The following is a 20,811-nucleotide window of genomic DNA, read 5'->3' on the forward strand; positions in this document are numbered from 1 at the left end:
AATAGAATTAGAAGATTAGTAGTAGTATGTAAGAATGCAAATGCAAGTAAATCACCCTTTTCTCCGAAAACGACCATTCAAAAAAGTCATGATGACAACACGGGTCCGATCCTTGTTCCCAATCCCTGTTCCCTCCTTCTGACCGCTTTTTACCCTAAAACTAAATCTTAACGCATGGTAATCTCACATTCCCTGGAAGATCCTACAATGATTCATGTTAACTCTGAATCTGGAAATTCCTTCGATCGTCCAATGTCTTGTCTTGGTATCACATCACTCTTGTCGCAACGTCAATCCCATAATCCATCCTCGATCCCCAACGTGACTGCCTTCCCCTTTGAGAGTAACATCTTTTCATTCTCCACTCTTTTTTTTTTTGGATTGACAGATATTGATCTAAAATAATTGTCATTATGCTATAGTTATTCTTCCAGGAACATGCCGAGGAATCAAATGAAATTAACTGTTAATAATTTCCTGTCACCGTCCCGGTCGCTCCGCTCAGCAGTAATTAAAAGCAACGGCGAGTGTTCGGTGTGCAGTAAAACGGATCCGGGAACCGAAAATCAGCGGGGCGTTGATTGGACCAGGCATTCAAAGGAAGTCTCCACAACCTGACGTCGGACCCACGGCTCAGGCTGACCGAAGGATGGGATACGATACGATACTCTGTCGGGAAGAGTTCACGAGACACGCGATCCCGTCGTTGCACCCAAATCGACCGAATAACACCCGATGCAACCTCTCCGATGATACCACTATACTACCAGTACTACACAACATCTCGACTTTTCTACGGTCGTACAAGTATTCCTCCTGATACCACGCGGAAGAGGAAAGCGAGGGTAAGCGGGCTTCACTCTCATCTCATCCCTTACTGAATGCCAGTCGTGTGTCGTGGAGGATCTCGTACGCAGTTGTTTCCGTTTCTCCACGATCGAAGCGACCAGTTGGTCAATTCTCGAGGTTAATAATAAAAAAGCAAAGGGCAACTGTTGGAGAGAGATTAGGGAAAGATAACGCTAAAGGAAGTGGAAACCAATCAATCTCGAGAACAGACCTACCCAACGCAGCGGGTCTTTGCTTGGCTCGCCTCCGGGTTGGAGCGACTACGCAGCTCGTTATCGTCCGTCGTTCATTGGTGGTTCTTGCATCAGGCACACTACGATTGGCCAGTGCTTCCGTGTCAGCACGGACAGACCCCGAACTTGTGGCTCCCTTCTCACCCTCTCTTCTTGATCCATCCAATTCTCGGGCAAACGCCTTCCCTCGAGGGAAGATTATGTAACGGATACTGCCTCCTGACACGGCCCATGACTGAACCCGGTTAGCCCTGCCGAGGCGCGCCAACCTCGGTCGTTTGGATTCTCATTTCCATCCTCTTTTTTTGTGATGCGACACTACATCCTTGTCTAGTGCCATCTGGGCAAGGATGATTTCGGATGTTTCTCATTGGACCTGTTCTTGAGGCAGGGCTGGCTGGACGACCAACCACCGAGTTTCCCCCTTCCCCTTCTCCCGAATATTCTAGCAGTTGAGTCTAAATAGCCACCCTCGCTCCTCGTTGGTGGTAGGTCCCTACCGCTCCCTGTAAGACATCCGCGGACTTACATATGCTTGTCGCTTGCCGGCCGTTTGCCCGGGATCCAGCCCGGTCTTAGATGACGATCCTTGACAAAGCAAAGGAAACCAAAATAATAATAATAATAATAATAATAATAATAATAATAATAATAATAATAATAATAATAATAAAGAATTGCCTTTGCAGACAGATATCCAGCTATCTTTGTAGATTATGGTACTTACAGCGGTTGATAGTCTTCGATTGGGTAAATCTTTTAAGATTTACCCGTAGTCTCGATAATGATAGAACATCTATGAAATCTATCTATAACATGGTATAGTATAGCTCCCTATTGAAAGTAGAAGAAACACCGCAGCCCAACCAGGAACCTTCGTTACCACGGTCAAGTCGGGATCCTACAATACTACTATAAGACTACCAATCAATAGTGTCCTCGGCAGAACCACGGAACAAAGTTTCAGACTGCCCACCCCGTCGATCGCCTCCGAACAGGGTAATCTTAAAGAAAATTCCACATTTCTTCCATTCCACACCACGCGCTGGGAAAGCTTAAATCCAAAAAGTTCAGTGTTGCCTTCTCGATCCACTTGTCAATTATTAACCCATCGGTATCCGCGGGACACGCTCGTCTAATGGGACGAAGGATAATTACGATTGTTCTTCGTTCCGCTCTGAGATCCACTGATGTCCCGTCTTAGCGGTGAGAGTACTCCGTTGTATTTGTTGTTATTCTTGTTGTTGTCTTTTTCTTTTTCTTTTTTTTTTTGGAGAGGTGACACCGTAGACAGACTACGTACTCAACTCTTGTTACACCCCGTCCATTCGAAATGATTGTCCCGAGACTCCGGTTCAATAGGTGGAAAACCATTCATCCGGCCTGTCGGGTTCGTATCTGTGCCTTGATATGGATACCTTCGTCTCTTTTCTTTCTTTGAATTATACATATATTTTGGGGATGTCGTAGTGTTTACGGTTGTTTACTTTAGGTATACATAGATACTACACATACATACAATCCATCCTCCCAATTCTCTAACAATCCCACCGCCTTAGACAACCTATATATAGCCCCTTCCCTCCCCCTGAAACATTAGTACATTATACATACCCCCTACATACTACGTATCCCTATCCCGTACCGATCACGCGGCCTTTACGTTCGTCCCGCGATTCCAAAATTTAGACCACTGCCTCACATCCGTCGCAGATCACCACGCCTCAGGATAAAACGTTCCCCCCCTCCTGGACTAGGACTAGGACTAAGATAGACTAGGCCGGGGAGACTTGGAATAGGGTTATCGAACCTTTAAGGCACAAGGCCGAGGCACGGCAAGGGGGGCCGGGGACTTGCAGTGTATGATCTCGCATCAAAGAAAAGCGTGCTGAAATTTGGGGTTTTCTTTGTTTTATACTTTGTCGTGTAACTGTGATGGGTAAGCTTTTGTATAGGTTGCTGTCTCTTGATCAATGGTTGGTTTTGTTTTGGGTTGAGGGTTCGGTGAAGAATTTGGCTTAGTGTAGGTAAGTGTTCTACGTAGGACGTGAGTTGTTTGGATTGTATATGAGATATCGTTATGCTTGTTTTAGGGTGGTCAGGTGTTATTTTGATAGGTTAGGTCGGGTTAGGTTCATGCTGGTTCGTTATATACATCGTAAGGTAGTACAGTGTATACCACGTGCGTGGATGTGTGACATGAGAAAATCCAAATTAGACGGTGCGGTTGATCTTGATGGAAGAGATCATTAAATGGATTGCATTCATGCATATCCGGAGGCTATCTTACATCAGAATGGACTCTGTATCACAAGCTAATAAACAGTCCTTTAAAGAGGACGGACCAAAATAGCCAGACATAGCAATAATGGAACGTTAAGCACTCTATGATGTGGCTTGACGTTTGCCCACGCCATTACACATGAACAAAGGTCTGGATGGCGACGTGCTGTCCCTTCCTAGTCAACCAACATGCCTAGATGATCTGATGGAAAAATCACTTGGAGCGATTGAGATGGACTATCGAGGTACCCCTGTAGAGCGGCCTTGCAGCCATTCAAGAAGCCCTTTCTTTTGATCCTTGACCGCAAAGACATGATACATGTCAATTGTTGACTCCATTGCCAGACAAAAAGGATAGATATCGCGTCTGAGTCACACCCCATGACGCCTACATCCCGGAGAACAGTTGGATAATCAGCGAAGACCAACGTTTTTCTTCACGATCCCATCTTCCTCCAGGGCTATTTCATCTCACACTGGTATCATTACCCTGTTATAGGCCATACCTGCGACTATACCTGCCCAAACTATGACAGCTAACGTAGGGAGGCGTCAGATTTTCGTCCCGATGAAATCCTTCCATGCTTTCTCGGGTGGGAAGGGGCCACTCAAGAATCATGAAGACCCAAATATCCAATGATATACAGAAGCCTCTGTAATTGCAACGCAATTGGGGTAGAATGGCCGGTGCTCACATCTCGACGACACATCCCAATCCCCTGATGACCATGGTTCCGTAAAAGTTACTGTGATCGGCCATCTTGTGAGGAATCTGGGGAATGTTGTGGGGATCGTCTTCAAGAGAGTCGTTCCTAGTCAATTGTCGAGTAACTCTAGAGATTGACATGGTACGTGATATTCTGGTGGTTGTCTAGTCGGAGCGTTCGTAGAAGCTGAGTTGGACGGTGAGAAGATTCGGCTAGAGTACGTATCAAGACGACGGATGAAGAGTTGGTTTTCCGTTCTTCTCCACCAATACCATATCGAGTCGAGGGGTTCTTTGCGTAAACGACATATCGAGGTATCAAAGTCGAATTTGGACCATCGCAACCTGGTCACGGTTGATGTATTGTGCATCGATATATCATATCCGCCTGAAAAATATATCCCGCCCGCCTGTTCGTTTCCGACCTCGAGGCTGATCCCTACAGATAATGTGTTACCATACCATTCTTAGGAAATCTGTCTATGGTCATGGGCGTAGCTCGACACCAGTCCGACAAACATACGACGGGACGGTAATTTTCCTGTCCAAGTAATCACACATGGCTTAGAAAACAGTAGCACGGCATCCTAGCCGAGATGTGGTTGTCGCCCGGTTTGCCACTGAATTGGCGCAGAATGGAACACAAACATAATACCGACTGGCGGAGAAAGCAGGAGGGAAATCATGGTTACATTTTCTCTCGGCGCTGTGGGCTAGGAGGAGTATTTCGTCCAGCTCAGAGGTTACGCCAGTGCTATAGCTTTCATCTCCGGGGTGACCGAGCTACTCATTGGTTACATCGGACATGTGGTCGTCGTCTACGTCGCTTGACTCGACGCTGGGTTTGGGGTACCTGGTACGTCACTGTTGTAGTCCTCGTTGCACACCCTGCTTCGATAGATCGAAGTGAGCTTAACCTTACTATTACTCGCCCACTCGCCCGAGATCGCGCCTTTCTTATAATATCTTTGCAGAAGATGACTGGAATGGAATGAATGATAGAACAAGAGATCGGGAGCTACGAACCCGAGATCAATCTGCGGGTCCCGAGCAACAGGGTCGCTGAGCTCGTCGGTGTTAGTTTCGTCGGATTCGTACTTCGTTCAATGCACTACAACACCCTGGAATGTCCTGGAGTCGTTCGATGCCCCTTAGCACCATGTTGGCTGTTTCTCGTGGGTAGACACTTCACAATGTATCCTAGCCACGCTCTGGCATCAATCTTTCTTATTCTCCTTCCGTGGTGGTGGTTTTTCCTTGTATTCATCAAATTTGGCCCATTAAACCTGAGCTTTCCGTCGTGCGTTATAGGGTAGGTCCAGAAGAAGGGGGATGGGGCGCTTCACAATGAATTGATTAGAGCGCAAGTGAGGTTGGAGAATGGAAGGTCTGCTGCACTGGCTGTCACAAGCCCATGGACGCTTGTGCATCTGTCATCACGATTGCAGGCCGTATCAGATTTCCGGCGTGGGGGAAATCTTCTGTTCAGAAACCTTAGCCCCTTTGTGGGCTGCTATGTTTTGCTCGATTGGGACGTATACTACGATATCGTCGCGGCGGGCGGGTTAAAGTACAGCGCCAGAAGTATAGCCATAGGTTCATGATCCCTATCACAACCATCGAATTCGAAAACACAGTAGCAACATGCTCCTCCTCGTCAGCACCTTAACGACAGACGCAACAGTTTCATTGTAGTTAGTACTACGGCGTTGTTGGAATCTTCGTACGACGAACCTGGACAGTGAGTACCCTCCTGTTCTGGCTGAGTAGGTGTCGTCAGGTACCATGTACCAGACTCCGAGGGAATATAGGAAAGATGGGCAACAAGTCGGTGAGGTGGGCGCAAGCGTGCTGTATGACGACTATCGAGGCATCCTCAGACATAAACGGAATGGATGATAGGTTTAGCTTGTGCTGGGCTTGATTTCTCCCTGGCGGACGCTCATTAAAAAAAGTCTCAAAATCGAAACCCTGAGGTGACTAGACGACTACATCTCTGCCTAGTAGAGGTGCTCTGCCTCTTAATAGCTCCTGGAGATAGCATTCTTCCATGCTGTGTGAAGCTAGCGCTGGTGTGTCTCAAGTATGGATGAATTGGCCTGATCCTGTGGCCTAAGACAGGGCTGACAGTCATGACAAATGCGTTTCTTGTCGCAAGGGTGTTCTCACGATAGATTTGCGAGTAGGACAAGTTACATAAGTGTTTTGGTTGGCACAAAAGATGAATATTCGCGAACAAAGATGGATCAGATCAATCGCGACCATTAGGATGAACTGCGTCGAGTATGGAAGAAAGATTGTCTTCGAGGAATCCCGCTAGCGATCTGGATAAAATCCAGAGCCTTAGCAATGAGAAAATATATGATGAATAACATCCAACTTTTGCTGGTGAGGCTAGTGAGAACTTCTGGCTTCGCTCTATTCCATCCATTTTGCCCGTTTAGGGACAAATTGACAGATTGCAGCACAAAATAGCAGGTGCCTTTAGCTGGAGTATCATCTGCGATGATGCATTTTGTGTTGTGATGCATGAATAGCTGACACAGATGACGACGTCTTGCAACGCTAGGAACTTGTCCACAACCCTACAATAGCGTTGATTGCCTACCTGAAAGCGTGTCGGTTGGCAGGCTGGCTTGTTAGAGATGTAGGTCAAATGTCTGGCTCTGATGTTGTGCTCACGTTTGGTCAGATATAGCACAGTCCTTTAACCGAGTGATACATCACCAACCTAATCTCCATGTCTCCAGAGCCCCTCGGCAAACGATAGCCTTCGAGTTCTTGAGATGTCTCCCTGGCTGAGGCACTGTGCTATGGACCAGCTCACGGAGTGTTGGGTTCAGGCGAAATAAAGGATCCAGGAAAAGCCCATGTCATGACGCATCGGTGGTTCTCTGTTGGTGACTGGGTTCTGACTCAAAGAAAGAAATTACAGAGATATGAGGTTAGGGGAGCTCTTTATGGTTCCCTAAATGCATGTTGATGTTATATAGCATATGTAAGAAATAATTGTTAACAGGAACTGAATATGGAGATATATTAAGATATATAAAGATATAACGTTGCAGGCTCATGCCATTGAGGAAGAAAAGAATGCTGGATAGTCGAGTGCATCTTAGCGGGATTTGCTATCACTTATATATAGCTTTCTAGATCTCTGAACCACGAGAAAGAATGGCTTTTCACTAAATATAAAGGCTGACTAAGTATGTATAGGCATGAGGCCCCGACTCTTGTGTAATTACGATCAAACGGTGAAAGAGAGTGCTGCGGTCTACTCAATGAGAATCTGTACAAAAAATAGGTCTGTGGTGCTGATGACCGAGTCCAGATAATTCCCTAATTTGTTCGTAACATAGCCACTTAATTATCAGCAATTATGTGGTTAGCTAATTATATAGGAATGGAACAAAATATACTTCCTAAAAACGGACGGGGACAGATTGAGAATCCACACGTCACGACCCCTCAGCCAAGCCCTAGACAGGAGGAATCTATCCATGGACTGAACATTGTTACATACCCCCACCGAGGTCTAACCAGAGTCCGAGTTAGTTGCATTGCAGCCTTTTCTTTTTTAATCAAGTAGTATACTGTAACCGTTCAACATGAAGCTCGCAGTGTTTAGCACCAGGTCCTACGACAAGCACTATCTTGACGTCACACTCCAGCAACAACACCCTTCCCTTTGTGATATCACGTACCACTCATTTTCACTCTCATCCGAGACCGTGTCTCTCGCCAAAGATAGTGATGCAGTCTGCGTCTTTGTAAACGACCAACTCAACGCCTCGGTCCTCCAAACCCTGTACGAAAACGGCGTCCGTGCCATCCTCTTGCGTTGTGCGGGGTTCAACAACATCGACCTGCAAGTCGCCGAAGATCTAGGCTTCTTCGTCGCCAACGTCCCCTCCTATTCACCCGAAGCGGTCGCCGAGTTTGCCGTGGCGCTGATCCAGACTCTGAATCGAAAGGTCCATCGTGCATTTAACCGCGTCCGAGAGGGGAACTTCAACCTTGAGGGTTTCTTAGGCCGCACGCTTCACGGGAAGACGGTCGGAATTGTGGGAGTTGGTCGGATTGGACTGGCGTTTGCGAAGATAATGCACGGGTTCGGGTGCAACCTGCTTGCACATGATCCGTTTGGAGGCGATGAATTCAAGAAGTATGGTAAATTTGTGGCCTTGGAGGATCTGCTGCAGCGAAGTGATATCGTCAGTCTACATTGCCCCCTTACGGAAGGTACCAGGCATATGATCAACGATGAGAATCTGTCTCGGATGAAGCAGGGTGCGCTGTTGGTCAATACCTCCCGCGGAGGATTGGTGAATACCAAAGCTGTTATCAAAATGCTCAAGTCGGGTCAACTCGGAGGTGTGGCGCTGGACGTGTACGAGGAAGAGGGGTCGCTGTTCTACAATGACCATTCCGGCGAGATCATCCATGATGATGTGTTGATGCGATTGATGACATTTCCCAATGTGCTCGTTTGCGGGCACCAGGCCTTTTTCACGGAGGAGGCGCTCAGTGAGATCGCCGGCGTTACCTTGGGGAATCTGACGGACTTTGTTATGAAGAGGACATGCAAGAACTCGCTGGTACGTGAGGGCCATTTGATGGTCGAGACGGATAGGGAGCCTGTACGCCTGTAACGTATCCACTATGGCCTGGAGCTGAACATGATGTCCTTGACTATAACGGTAATAAACAAAGAAATCGACTACTATCCTAAATTTCAGAGAGAATGTCAGGCATAAGCTTTGGAAAAGGCTGCTCTGAGAGCCTCCGGTATACTTATGTAGGATCACGAAATGACTTGCTTTTTATGGCACAACATTGTCTTGGAGATCTAGAGATTATCACTGAATCCACCGAGTATGTGGTTGGGATCAGCCCTAGGAAGAAAGACCTAACTTCTGTCACAAATCCACAATAGATTTCCACGACTCCCCAGCTGGGCCACAAATACGGCCAGCCAACCCCCATACCGTTGGACTTTTCCGCTCCTCCATTGTGGAGTTCCATGCTGTGACTAAATTGCAATAAGGGCCATACTCATTAGATTCATAATTCTCAACCTCTTCAACCACATGGCCGGTGTGGTAGATTGTATCATCAACACCTCTGGGGGGATCCCACAGATACAAGTATACCACTACAGCCACGATGAGCGCGCTATGTGAAGTCGCCTCGGCAATATTCCTACCTACCTAAGGTCATTCTTCGGAATGCGACCTTAAAGCTCACAGAGCACAAATGGCAAGGCTCCAGTTGGATCGGCCATGACGATTGCACCACCTATATCATGGAGACAACTAGTACCTCGGAATATGCTGTCGCAACACTGGCTAATATGAAAGACAAGTATATTAGGTCTGTGATAACTTATAATCTGCCCCTTGAGTGCTCTTCGCAAGATATTAGGGGACAAGAGTCTATAATCTTATTTGTTAACCTCTCCCATACTCCAGACAGACGTTTTTGTTTGGCGATGAACCCACAATATTTGTGTCGAGCTCCTTACACCATACGCATATGGTTATTCGTTCTTATTCGTGCCCAATACCTATTATTTCACTCTTCTACCCTTTTTCTTCTTTCTGATTTCTATTCTCTTGTTCCAATGTTCAACATCGATGCTACACTCTCCACGCTGTTGACTAATCCCGAACGTAGCATATGCACAGAATACGAGGTCGAAGACGACAACTGACCAATCGAGATAGGTCTAGACGCTACCGATTCGTCATGAAGAGAGGTCTAGCTCAGTTGACATAAACCTATATATTAGTTAATGCAGTTTTCTGATGGATATGCCGAACGACAACCTAGATCTGTCTGCGGCAACGGCACAAACGAAAGTATCACCTACACACATCTCACAGTCCCTTCAAAATTTCTGTGAAAGAGAAAAGCAATATAACTTCAAAAATGGCTACCGAAACCCTTTCAACACCACCTCCACTCTCCCATGTTCTCGAAACCTGCCTCTACGTGCGCGACGTAGGCATGTCGGCAAAATTCTACGAAGAGGTCCTAAACATTGTACCGTTTAACAAATCGGTAAGTCGCACCTTCGACTTAATGATCGACCGCATCTGTAGTAACTGGCGTATACTACTAGGCTCGAGGAGCCGGGTTCGCCCTCGGCTCAACGACTTTTCTCCTCTTCCAGCTAGGTGGCACGACGGCGGATATCGAAGATGAGGGGGGTGTGATTCCCGCGCATGGGCCGAGTCCATCCATTCTTCCTCAATTTCTTTCATCAGAAAAGGACGTCAAACTAAGGCAGCACTTCTGTTTGGCTGTGAAGACTGCGGAAGAGGTACAGCGTTGGGATGCTCATTTACAGGCACGGGGGGTTCCTATTCTCAGCCGGATGGATTGGCCGAAGGGAGGGAAGAGTGTGTATTTTGAGGATCCTGATGGACATATCGCGGAGATTGGGTCTAGAGGGCTTTGGCCGCATTATTGAGGTGGATAAAATGGAGATTGTGCTTCGCAATTGGCCTAATGAAAGACCTTGCGTACCTTGGCCCCTGGTTCAGTAGGTGGGATTGGCTAGAACGGGTGGATATATCTTCGCCGTAGCTTATGAATCTATGCGCTCTTAATGGACTGATCTTTCGTTGAAATACGTTGAAGTGCGGTGGATTGGTAATGGTAAAATCATTCTTTTTCTTCAAAGTACGTATGCAAGCCCGTTCGCCGCAGGAATACTTTTCAGTATAGACGAGGATCATAGTGGTGTCAGTAAATGCTTGGAATTCATCCACGAGTTTAAAATGCAGGACCACCCGAGCACTCTGGAGAAGGGATGATGGGACTAGCGGCACTGTACTCTACTCCAGAGGGCGAAGGGCATCTTCGTTTCGAACTCCACATCTGAGATCCACATAGGGCTCGCGAACGTCTCACGATTACGAAAATGGCTAACGGGATCCTAGAGTAGTCTAGCGAGTATGTAGGGATAGGCTACGATAGCTACCAGCGAAATACGTATATCTTCCCTGAGACCAACAGGTCCCGTGATATACGACGAGGCTTCCGCTTCGATCAGTTGCTTTGCTCGAAAAGATGGCAGGGTAAAACCATGAGACCAAGACCCCTGACGTCAGTGGTCTCCGCGGCTTCGTATCGTGTTTGAAGATGATATTCGAAAGTGTACGATTTCATTGCCTTCGAAAATGAGAGGCTGTACGTGGACTGGAAGTCTACATAAAGTTTGATATATCGAGCGGACTGGGGTATTTCCAATATCGGCACAACAAAAATGGTAACCCGTACGCTACATGCCACTTTCCTGGGTCTGTAGTAGACCAAACTATGTCTAAGTTACCCTCAGCGAAGAGGTATATAGAGTAGGCCGAGCTCCTAGACATCCATCAGTAATCCCCAAGCTCATCAAGCTCTGCGATTAACTTGAGCGTCGGCTACCCCCCTTTCTTTGTTTGCTGTAAAAATTTGTCTCTCCCATTTGAACTTCCAATTGCCATTTAGAACCGCAACCATATATGCTGCCCAAAAAATATCTGGAGATGAAGGCGGCCTACAATAAGATGGCAGAGCAAGTGGATACTAACGAGAGGCGCCGGGAGGCTCAGGAACGTCAGAACCTACAGAAGATCCTCCTTGAGATCTTGAGGCAAGATGATCGAGAAGTGAGAAGCAGAAGCAACTGCTAAACAGGCTTCTTTCTCCTAGTTGGTTTGTACCGGATGACTGGCCAGTTCGCTAGGACATTCAATACCCATTTCAAAAATTGGGTGAAGGTCTTCTACGAGGCGGTATGTTACCGAGGCAAATCCCTATCCCTGACAAGCTGGCATGAGATTACTGATACTAACCAGCAACCTTAGCCTCTATAGGATAAGGCCCCGAGCGGTAGATGAGTCTGTATACTGAATTTTTGGGTTGACAGACCTGTTGAAGCCACTCGTAGGCCTTACCCGGGTACTCATTTTTAGACTGGCTCGTGTTGAGTTCAATGCCTTTGGGTTTTGAAACAATCTTTAGGTGTCGGTACTTCGTCTAGAATGTAGCGTTCCAACACCAAGCTTTGACTTTGGGAATTCACACAGCAGCAGGCGAATGATTTTAAGTAAACCCCTAGCTAATCGCCTTCCCCGCATAGTTTTGATTCGGAATCGGGGTGAGAGCAACTCATTCACATAAAAATCGAGAAAGTGGATCAATGAAGACCCACCCGACACGAATCGCCGTCATATAAATTTGACTAAGACCTAGTGGCTGCAGCTAAGCAACACCGTTTTCTTAATCGGGTTTAGGGTCTATTGATCTGGATAACATAGGAAGGATAGTACCTTGAGGAGCACAGTGCAACATCTCACAATGGAGGGGAAAAATAGGAATATAAGTAGGGCTGTTCGCCCGCCGGATATCATGTATCATCAACAACTTCGACCCATTTGAGTTCCGTTTTCTTAGCTTTTCCCATAATTTAATTCATACCCCCAAAGCAAAATGGTTGACACGCTCTCGCTCACAGGCAAGGTTGCCATTATCACCGGCTCAGCCAGGGAGACAGGCATAGGTGCTGCCATTGCGGCGGCCCTGGCACGCAATGGAGCCTACGTGACCATCGACCATGTCTCTGACAGCAGTGCTGAGGCCGCAGCTCGTGTGGCCCAGAAAATATCCAACGAAGGAGGCAGGGTAACGGTGGTCCAGGCAGACGTTTCCACACCTGAAGGGGCGAAGATGTTGGTTGACGAGACACTTGCGGCGTTTAACGTCGATCACATTGATATCCTAGGTATGTAGTATTTTTTTTCTTCTCCTCAGGTATGGGCGGTTAATTGAACAACGTCGACAGTCAACAATGCAGCCGCAGGTATGCCTCAGAGTGTCCTACAGGCCACGCGTCAGTCCCTCGAAACCGTGTTCTCGACAATTGTCTACGCACCGATATTTGTCGTGCAAGCCGCCGTCCCTTATATGCCTCGCGGCGGTCGCGTGATCAACATCGGCTCCGTTGCATCAAAACTGGGAATGGCCCCGGTGGCCATTTACGGTGCTGCAAAAGCCGCATCAGATTCTTTGACATACTCAATGGCAATGGAACTGGGTCGGAGCCACGGTATCACCGTTAATACAGTGTCTCCAGGACCTGTCAACACGGGTGTTTTGCCCAAGGAACAGGCGGAAAAGATTGACGGATTTCTCGTACCGATGACGAGGGCGGAGGGGAGAGTTGGCACCACGGAGGATATTGCAGATGCTACACTCCTGTTGGCTTCGGAAAAGAGTCGATGGATCACCGGACAAGTTATCTCGGTGAGTGGCGGGATCACGGGGAATTAGAAGCTCCATAGGCCTGGTAAAGTAGTTGACAACGACGTTTACGCTGAGCGAGCAATGTCGATTTCCGATATTAAAGATTGCACAGTATCTGGTCGAGCAAGAACTTCTATCCAGACAATATCACGGGCCATTTTGATGGCCGACTGCCCATCAGGTATATTTAACGTAGGCATCTGCTGGGCGATGTACGTTAAACACAATCCTCGTTCTGGCCCTAGCGGTTGATGCAGCGCAACAGTCACAAGAATCCATAACCAAAGGCTTGGAAACAGGGATAAATCGTCATCAATGTTCGTATTTCTAAGCAAGTCGGCGCACTTCGTCCGCAACAGCTGGATTTCATTTGCAGGTAAGCCATAAGCTCGTTTCAACTCCGCTATGAGGATTAAAAGAGCAAGTCGTGTCATTTCGTGGACATTTTCAAAGGGACTCAGGTTTGAATTCTGAGGACGTGGCATAGATAGTAAGATATGTATTGCTGGCGCAAGCATTTCGAGAGGGCTGAGGTCATTCTCCTCTTTCCAGAACCCGGTTTGGGTATAGCGAGCGTTTACGAAATCAGATACGGTCAAAACTCGATTTAGAGCCATTACAAGCATCTCCGAAGGATATTGTGACCGGGTGAGTCTTCTCAATATGCGTAGAGCCGCGCACCCTGGGCCTGTTTGTGGTGGCTGAGTGTTTTCATCCGTAGGGTATTCGGATAGTTGCGGCCGCATGTCGTGAATGGCTGATCCCAAGACATCAAACCACAAGGCGAACAAACGAAGATTGTCGCTCAGGCCATTCAGGCCACCACGAAGCAGCAATACTTGCTTTAAACCACGAATGTGATACGCCCAGCGATCCCAGGTTCCCACGTATAACTGTCAGGGAAACCAGTCAGCTGGGCAAACGGAGCATGATTCTTCCTATCACATACATCATGACAAATCAATCCGAGGATTGTGGTTAGGACCCCCTCACTGATGCAGTCGGTGGAGTCCCCTAGTCTATGGGTGATCTGGTTCACACACTGGCCATAATACATTAGAGCCTCCCCGCTGGTCTCATACCGAAAGGTCTCTGGATGTGTGGCTTCATCCAGGAACATGGCTGCATTGGCCATGCACAGCTTAAAGGCACTGTGATCATGCAGTGCCATGGAGAACCAAACCGCTCGAAATGGTCGATAATTATAGTCAACCTCTGCCTGCACTAGGTTCCTTGTTAGCCCCTTTACTACATAGACCATGGCAGGGCACCCTTACTAAAATGAATGAGTTGGAGCGACCTGGAATCCAACTGCACTGGCAAAGGGTTACAATCCAAGGATTTGGTAGGTGGAGACTGCCAGTCATCTAATTGTTGCCATGCGAAGGTTACAGCATGTAGACGAGGGCGTTTGCGACGGGATTCGCCAATGTCGCGCATTACTCGCCGTCGGATCACCTGTTGTATCTTCCTGTTTCGCACTTGTTTAGGGTGAGAGACATTAACAAATACTAAATTATTTGGCTCCATCTTCGGGGTTGACTAGATGGTCTAGCTCAATACGTGAATTGGTTGGTTGGGGGTTTGGGGTTCCAGAAGGTCAGACGCAAATAAATAATTGGAAAACGGAATGGAAAAACCGCCCGGCAGTCCCGCTTTTTTAAATGGACTATATACAATGGAAACATTCGGCATAATATTCATAGCAGAATGAATATATTTGGAAATGTCTAAATTAAACCCATCAGGTAGAAGACACTTTGGTGGTAGAATGACATACAGCTGTTAGTTCCTAGATTTTCCGGCGTTTGATCGAGTACATATATATAGAGACAGATGCAACCAACAATGCACAACAATGCACAACAATGCACAACAGTGTTATATTAGTTGCGTGAATAACTAATCACAGATCAACGAGAACAATACAGCAAGTGCACGAAGGGCTATTAGTAGTACATGTGTTTGACTGGCCTGGAATTGATAATATCCAGACATAATCGTTAGCCTAGCCTCAGGCGGACTAGACACGAGGATAGAGATCCAAAGGACTGGGTCCCTGGGGAGTACCCAGAGTTGTCTCCAACTGGCTCTTCCACCAATCGACAAGATTCCGCTGGTTCATCCAGACCCGGAAGCCACCGACCTCGCTATTCTTCTGCTCATAAAGCTTGCCCTGGTCCAAGCTAACCCGGGGGACAAAGCTGCCGGAATCGGCCTGAGGCTTCTGCCATTCATCGCTGACCAAGAAGCTCAGCAGAAGCTTTGAGGTCTCTGGCATCTTTGTGTCGGCGAAGATTGCACCAGTCTGGGACCAACTCATGCTCTCGTCCTTTGAAGGGGTTTTGGACCCCCACCAGCCGCCAAAGGCATCGCCGGTGGTGAATGTGACAGACCGAGGGTTTCTCGTGCTGTTATGAGCTGCCTCAATAACGGCCGCGGGCGTGTATGAGCCTCTAACCCATTGGACGTCGTTCGCCTGCAAGGCGTAGAGCCATTCAAAGCCGTACCGACTGATGATCTTGCTAAAGAGATACAGAACTGCGTCGTCGTCGTTGGGGTAGGTGAGAACCAGCCTTCCCCGCCATTTGGGGTGGGTGAATGATGCGTAATCATCGGGAATCGCGGATTCGTTCATCTTGGCGGTGTCCCAAGCGATGTCGCCGAAGCTGTCTGCGTACATTGTAAGGCTCAGGTCAGCCTAATGAAGGATTCAAGCTTACATTCGGCAATTGGGAGGTAAGCGCCGTCCGGATCACGCTCAGACGCGTATATATCATTCCATACGGACGGCTTGTAGTAGAGGAGACGGTTTTGCTCCTTCCACCGGGGGAAGTCGTGCAAGGTCTGCAGGATGACCACATCGGTTGTCTGGTTGTCGGCGTAAAAGCCACGGTCGATACGGGCCGTATGGTATTTGGAGAGGTCGACAGTCCAGTTCAGCTGAATATCAGGGAATCGTTTCTGGAATGCCTGGATAATGGCATCGTTCTGGTTGCCGGCTAGAGGCTGTTAGTCACATATAAAAGGTATAGCCGTATGGAATCCTACCATCTCCTCCTGACGAGACGATCAAAGTGCCGGACTCTTTCTTTGCGGCTTCGTATATCTCATCTAGGCTGCGAGTCTCCACGGGGACGTTTGGAGACCACTGGGACCGACCGAGCGACAGGAGGCTCGAAAGAGCGAGAAGGTGCTTCAAGTAGACCATGATAGGATAGAGGCGTTTACCACGTATAGAGGGAGTGAATCGTGAAACTCTCTTGTTGTGGAAATACTGGAGGCTTCGGTCCGGGGATCTTCGAGCCTTTTAAGCCCACCATGGTCTCCTAGAAGCTAAATCTGTTAAGCTCCTTTTGATGGCTATGTTAGTCGAGTATTTCTGAAATCCTTCAAACCCCCTTGGCGCCAAGATACAGGGCTAAGTATTCTGGTACTCTGATGGAACAATCATTGGGATTTGCGCGGCTAAGTTGATAATATGAAACCTAATGCACGGGTCACCTACTAGGCACCCGGCCGAAGCAAATCCACTCGAAACAACTAGAAACATGGCATTTTAACCTTCGTAGGGGATAGTATGATGATGCATAAAGAGATCTCCAATGCATCAATGGCAATATTTGTTGATTACATACAACGCTTTGGATAATATAATAACATAACGCCGTTGATCCCTTTCTATCTAATGTAGGTTGATTGACGCCTCAGAGAAATATATCAGCCTCTAACCAAGAACGCAAATTGAGTGGTTCGGTATCCACTTGATGTGAATCCTACCCCAAACTATCTGATTGAGTGCTTGATAAGCGCGGAATTATTCCGATATTTAATGAAGGATTAGGCAGATACTGAAGCTTCCCTACAGCTGCGCCACGACCCAGGGGTGAATATCCTAGGAATATCGCGAAATGCCAATAAAAGCCTCGTGGTTAATGCCAATTTCGGGACCAACGCTCGTGGCGTTGCAACCTTATGTCTGGTAGGGCTGTGGGGAGATGCGGTCCAGGCCCTCTACAGTTGGTCCCTTATTAAACCCTAATTCTATCCTTACTATCCTTAAAAGCCCTTATTGTCTTAGCTCGACAATCCTGATCTGCCCTAATCGGTAGTGTTACGGACCTCTCAGTCAGGCTTGAAGAGTATTCTTGGCAAATATTGCACTCTTATCACGCCCTGTGCTGGTCGTATGATTTTCCCGGAAGAAGTTTCCGCTCAGGAGCTCGCCACGTAGAATCTATCTATAATTTAAACTGATGAAGCGTAACCTAAGCTACAGCCTGTTTGTTCCCTCGCAATTTCTAACACCTGCAGTGCGACCAACCATCACCATCGTTCCTTGAAACTTACAAAGCTCCATGCCCAGGATATTGCGAGCCTTAGAATCATCGCACCCAGTCAACCGTCATTTGAACCTAACCTTTTTCGAGGCCCTAGATCATAGGATCAATGAGACCATTCTATAAGTCAAACAGCAAGAATGAAGTTAGACAGACTTACCCATACATCAACATATATTTGCACTGAGACATAAGGCAGGGATGCCTCGACGCCGAGACCGGATTTCCAGAGCCGGAAGCTCGATCCGTTCAGATCCTTCAGACTAGCTAGAGAATGACCAAAGCGGGCCGAAGATAGGCTCCTCCTCAGTCGAACTATCACGAAGTGCAGTGTAAATACTATGTGCGTAAGGTCGACGCACTGGAATGGCTGGCGAGTCTCTTAACTCGTCATGTACGTTTTGGTAGTTTTGTTAGTTTAAGGGTGTTTCAAAGTCGTTTCATATCGTGTATGATATCTCCCTTATGATAGGGGTGGATGGTGCAGCAAATACGGACGACTTGGGCTAGGAGCTGCTCGAGATGTGGGAATATACCCTGGAAGCTGGTCACTGTAACAGCGTGACTTACGCATTTGTTAAACCTGTAGTGCAAGAAGCCATATAAAACGCCATAATACACGTTGGGTAGTGGAGCTATGTGCGTAGTCACCCCGAAAGAAGACATTCAGACAAACTAATTGAAGCATAAGAAATCGAGCTTTGTGGTATACCACGATAGACGAAACTTATTAAGCACCCCGCGGAGAGCCACCTTTTCGCGAAAATAGAATGCTTTGAGACCGTATAAAATACCAAATTGAATAGACTTATCTCCGATGACAAGCAAAACATTGATGGTAATTTAGAAACGGAACAAAGAGTGGCCCTTAGCATGTCCAACAGACAGAAAGTTCAATAATATATGACCTAATGGGAAGTCAACTCTAAGATGTTTCCTTCCATGGGCAGTTTTACCCTTACCTCCCGCGCCCCACTGGGTACCCCCTTGGGTGCATTACGCATTTCGATGCCGGCTTCATTCTCGGGAACAAGAAGGGCCTTCTGAAATGCCGGAAGACTGAAACCATGGTGACTGTTGGGGACACCCTGGTTCATCTGAAGCTGCCTGTTGCCGCGAGTGTGAGTTCCAATCACCGACCCACTTTTACAAAAGATTGAACCCCCAAAACTGCCTGATCAGGAAGCGATATTGTACGTTATTGATGTGCTACCAGCATGGCTTCCCTCTCAGAGTGTCCATCTTGTAGTGCATGATCCCTTGTAGTGAGTTCGAAAAGTCGAAAGAAGCTGTACACGACCCTTCCATCATATGTTTGCGTCCTGGTCAAGTCCTTCGCCTCGGCAATTGGATATCCCACAACACGGGGTTCAGGGAAACCAACCAATTGAAAGGCTAACATTGTCCTTAGACGGTTTGTCAAGCTTAATAACGCTACTGCCAGGTGGTGGATGATATCTTGCGAAATACCCACGGTGTAACGCAGCTCTCGTTGCCATCCTAGATTCGTTTGTGGATGCACCGATCCCATATCGCACAATCGCCTCTATGACAGGTACGCAGCCTAGTTTCTTCTTGTACAAGCAATGGCCGGCTGTTACGACTGTCTCCTTATCTAGCAACCAACCCAGACCACCAAAACGCTTAGCTTCCTCATTCTGAAAACGCATGATAAGTTTGCAGACACCTGTGATATTATCAGATATCTCGGCTGCTTGCGAGCGAGGCGTAATAAGGTACCACCATATTTTCCGTTTGGCGCAAAGTCAGTGTCCGCTACCTCCCTCTGCGGACATTTCTCAAATCGAAGTTCCTGATCGTCACTATCATCCTGTTTAAGGATGGGCTCAACAGAATTGGTAGAGTGCTCTCTGTGCCAGATCCAGATTAGTTTGGACTTTGCGTCCCAGACACGAATAGAGGTTTCCCTGATAAAATCAACAAATCAATTCAATTGGCAACTACAGAACCCATAGTCACTTTGAAAGGACACAGTGTGTTTTCAAGCTCGTGGTGCGCAGTAGATGTGTCATCGACTCCACAAGTGATGTTCAAATACTTACACTACCAGGCTAGCATTCATTCATTATCCAGCGAAGACCATTGAGTATCTGATTCCCCACAGAAATCCAGTCATCCGGAGCTCGGGAGTTATCCAATGCAGCAAAGGATTAGAGAAGATACACGGTCAACCCAGCCACAAAGGAGATGGCTCGATCAAGCGAACCAATGGCCATCTTAACGTTGTCCCAATCATCGTGGAATAAGCCTTTGAGATCAGAATCGGTCCATCCATCGACATCAAACAGCGTACCGTAGGGATGAAAAGACACTGAGTCAGAGGATGGGTGTAGATCCATTTTGCGTATGACTTCAGGGAGACATTATCAATTCTAGCATTGTTTCTCGAATTGTTGTAAATGATGATTTCTTGTGCGATTTTGAATAGAGTTACTTTACGAAAAAGGTTCCTTATCTTTAAGAAGTATTGTCTGTCTGCTGCCGGTGCGTTTAGCAAGCGTACATTTTCTAGATTGTCATATCGACTATTTTCTGAAGTATCACTGGCGACAAGGACAAGTTAGTCAGATTATACCAACAGCCACAAGCAGGCAAAGACTTAGTCTAACCATCAATGATGGGTATGAACAAGAGTTGATTTCACTATAATCCGCTCTCGAACTAGCAATAAATAGACGTGACCCGGACATATATCGGCCTCTGTAAAAATGACAGTATATAGACAAGGGGATAATCATCCAACAATCAGCGATGCAACATTGCCTACAGCTCCTTCCTCAACTACCATAGTCCAATCAAAATCATTAGTTTTTCTTTTAGTTGGACAGCGCTGCACTCTTAGGCGTACACTGACGAGGCGTTCTCCGGTTAGAGAGTAACAAGTTTACAAAGCAAAGAGATAGCAGCTGTGGGACTATGTTCTGTGTCTGTATACCTACGATCTGCACGGATAGAATCTCGCTTTAAAAGTAATCTTCAGAGTACGTTTCCTAAATAGACATAGTATACAACAGTTCCTGTTATGCTTTGTTTTAACCCGGTAGGTACAATGTGCCCATTTGAGGTCGGTTTAACGTACCTT

The 20,811-nt window shown here is 47.1% G+C and overlaps 6 protein-coding genes across 6 annotated transcripts; 3 read left to right on the forward strand and 3 right to left on the reverse strand.

Moving 5' to 3' along the window:
* The first annotated feature begins 7,328 nt into the window (after positions 1-7,328).
* On the forward strand, positions 7,329-8,887 carry BDW43DRAFT_279489 (2-hydroxyacid dehydrogenase). Its single transcript, XM_032042314.1, has one exon. The coding sequence runs from the start codon at positions 7,680-7,682 to the stop codon at positions 8,721-8,723; it is 1,044 nt and encodes a 347-aa protein (XP_031899315.1). The 5' UTR covers positions 7,329-7,679; the 3' UTR covers positions 8,724-8,887.
* Positions 8,888-9,899: 1,012 nt separating this feature from the next.
* Positions 9,900-10,716, forward strand: BDW43DRAFT_279491 (Glyoxalase/Bleomycin resistance protein/Dihydroxybiphenyl dioxygenase). Its single transcript, XM_032042315.1, has 2 exons — positions 9,900-10,134; positions 10,196-10,716. The coding sequence occupies exons 1-2, from the start codon at positions 10,003-10,005 to the stop codon at positions 10,544-10,546; spliced, it is 483 nt and encodes a 160-aa protein (XP_031899316.1). The 5' UTR covers positions 9,900-10,002; the 3' UTR covers positions 10,547-10,716.
* A 1,839-nt stretch (positions 10,717-12,555) lies between these two features.
* On the forward strand, positions 12,556-13,395 carry BDW43DRAFT_312153 (SDR family NAD(P)-dependent oxidoreductase; the record flags this gene model as incomplete). The annotated part of the gene is made up of 2 exons (XM_032047315.1): positions 12,556-12,847; positions 12,908-13,395. 2 exons carry the CDS (start codon positions 12,556-12,558, stop codon positions 13,393-13,395), a joined length of 780 nt encoding a protein of 259 aa, XP_031899317.1.
* Positions 13,396-13,433: 38 nt separating this feature from the next.
* On the reverse strand, positions 13,434-14,808 carry BDW43DRAFT_312154 (uncharacterized protein; the record flags this gene model as incomplete). Its single annotated transcript, XM_032047316.1, has 3 exons — positions 13,434-14,261; positions 14,318-14,592; positions 14,646-14,808. The coding sequence occupies 3 exons, from the start codon at positions 14,806-14,808 to the stop codon at positions 13,434-13,436; spliced, it is 1,266 nt and encodes a 421-aa protein (XP_031899318.1).
* A 132-nt stretch (positions 14,809-14,940) lies between these two features.
* On the reverse strand, positions 14,941-16,886 carry BDW43DRAFT_279496 (ABC transporter substrate-binding protein). Its single transcript, XM_032042316.1, is given in 4 exon segments — positions 14,941-15,223; positions 15,234-16,041; positions 16,092-16,370; positions 16,420-16,886. The coding sequence occupies 3 exon segments, from the start codon at positions 16,577-16,579 to the stop codon at positions 15,392-15,394; spliced, it is 1,089 nt and encodes a 362-aa protein (XP_031899319.1). The 5' UTR covers positions 16,580-16,886; the 3' UTR covers positions 14,941-15,223; positions 15,234-15,391.
* A 1,715-nt stretch (positions 16,887-18,601) lies between these two features.
* Positions 18,602-20,068, reverse strand: BDW43DRAFT_312156 (uncharacterized protein; the record flags this gene model as incomplete). Its single annotated transcript, XM_032047317.1, has 5 exons — positions 18,602-18,616; positions 18,671-18,811; positions 19,109-19,395; positions 19,449-19,579; positions 19,893-20,068. The coding sequence occupies 5 exons, from the start codon at positions 20,066-20,068 to the stop codon at positions 18,602-18,604; spliced, it is 750 nt and encodes a 249-aa protein (XP_031899320.1).
* Positions 20,069-20,811: the final 743 nt, after the last annotated feature.

Source organism: Aspergillus alliaceus, assembly GCF_009176365.1.
Source record: "Aspergillus alliaceus strain CBS 536.65 unplaced genomic scaffold BDW43scaffold_28, whole genome shotgun sequence".
Classification (NCBI taxonomy): Eukaryota; Fungi; Ascomycota; class Eurotiomycetes; order Eurotiales; family Aspergillaceae; genus Aspergillus; species Aspergillus alliaceus.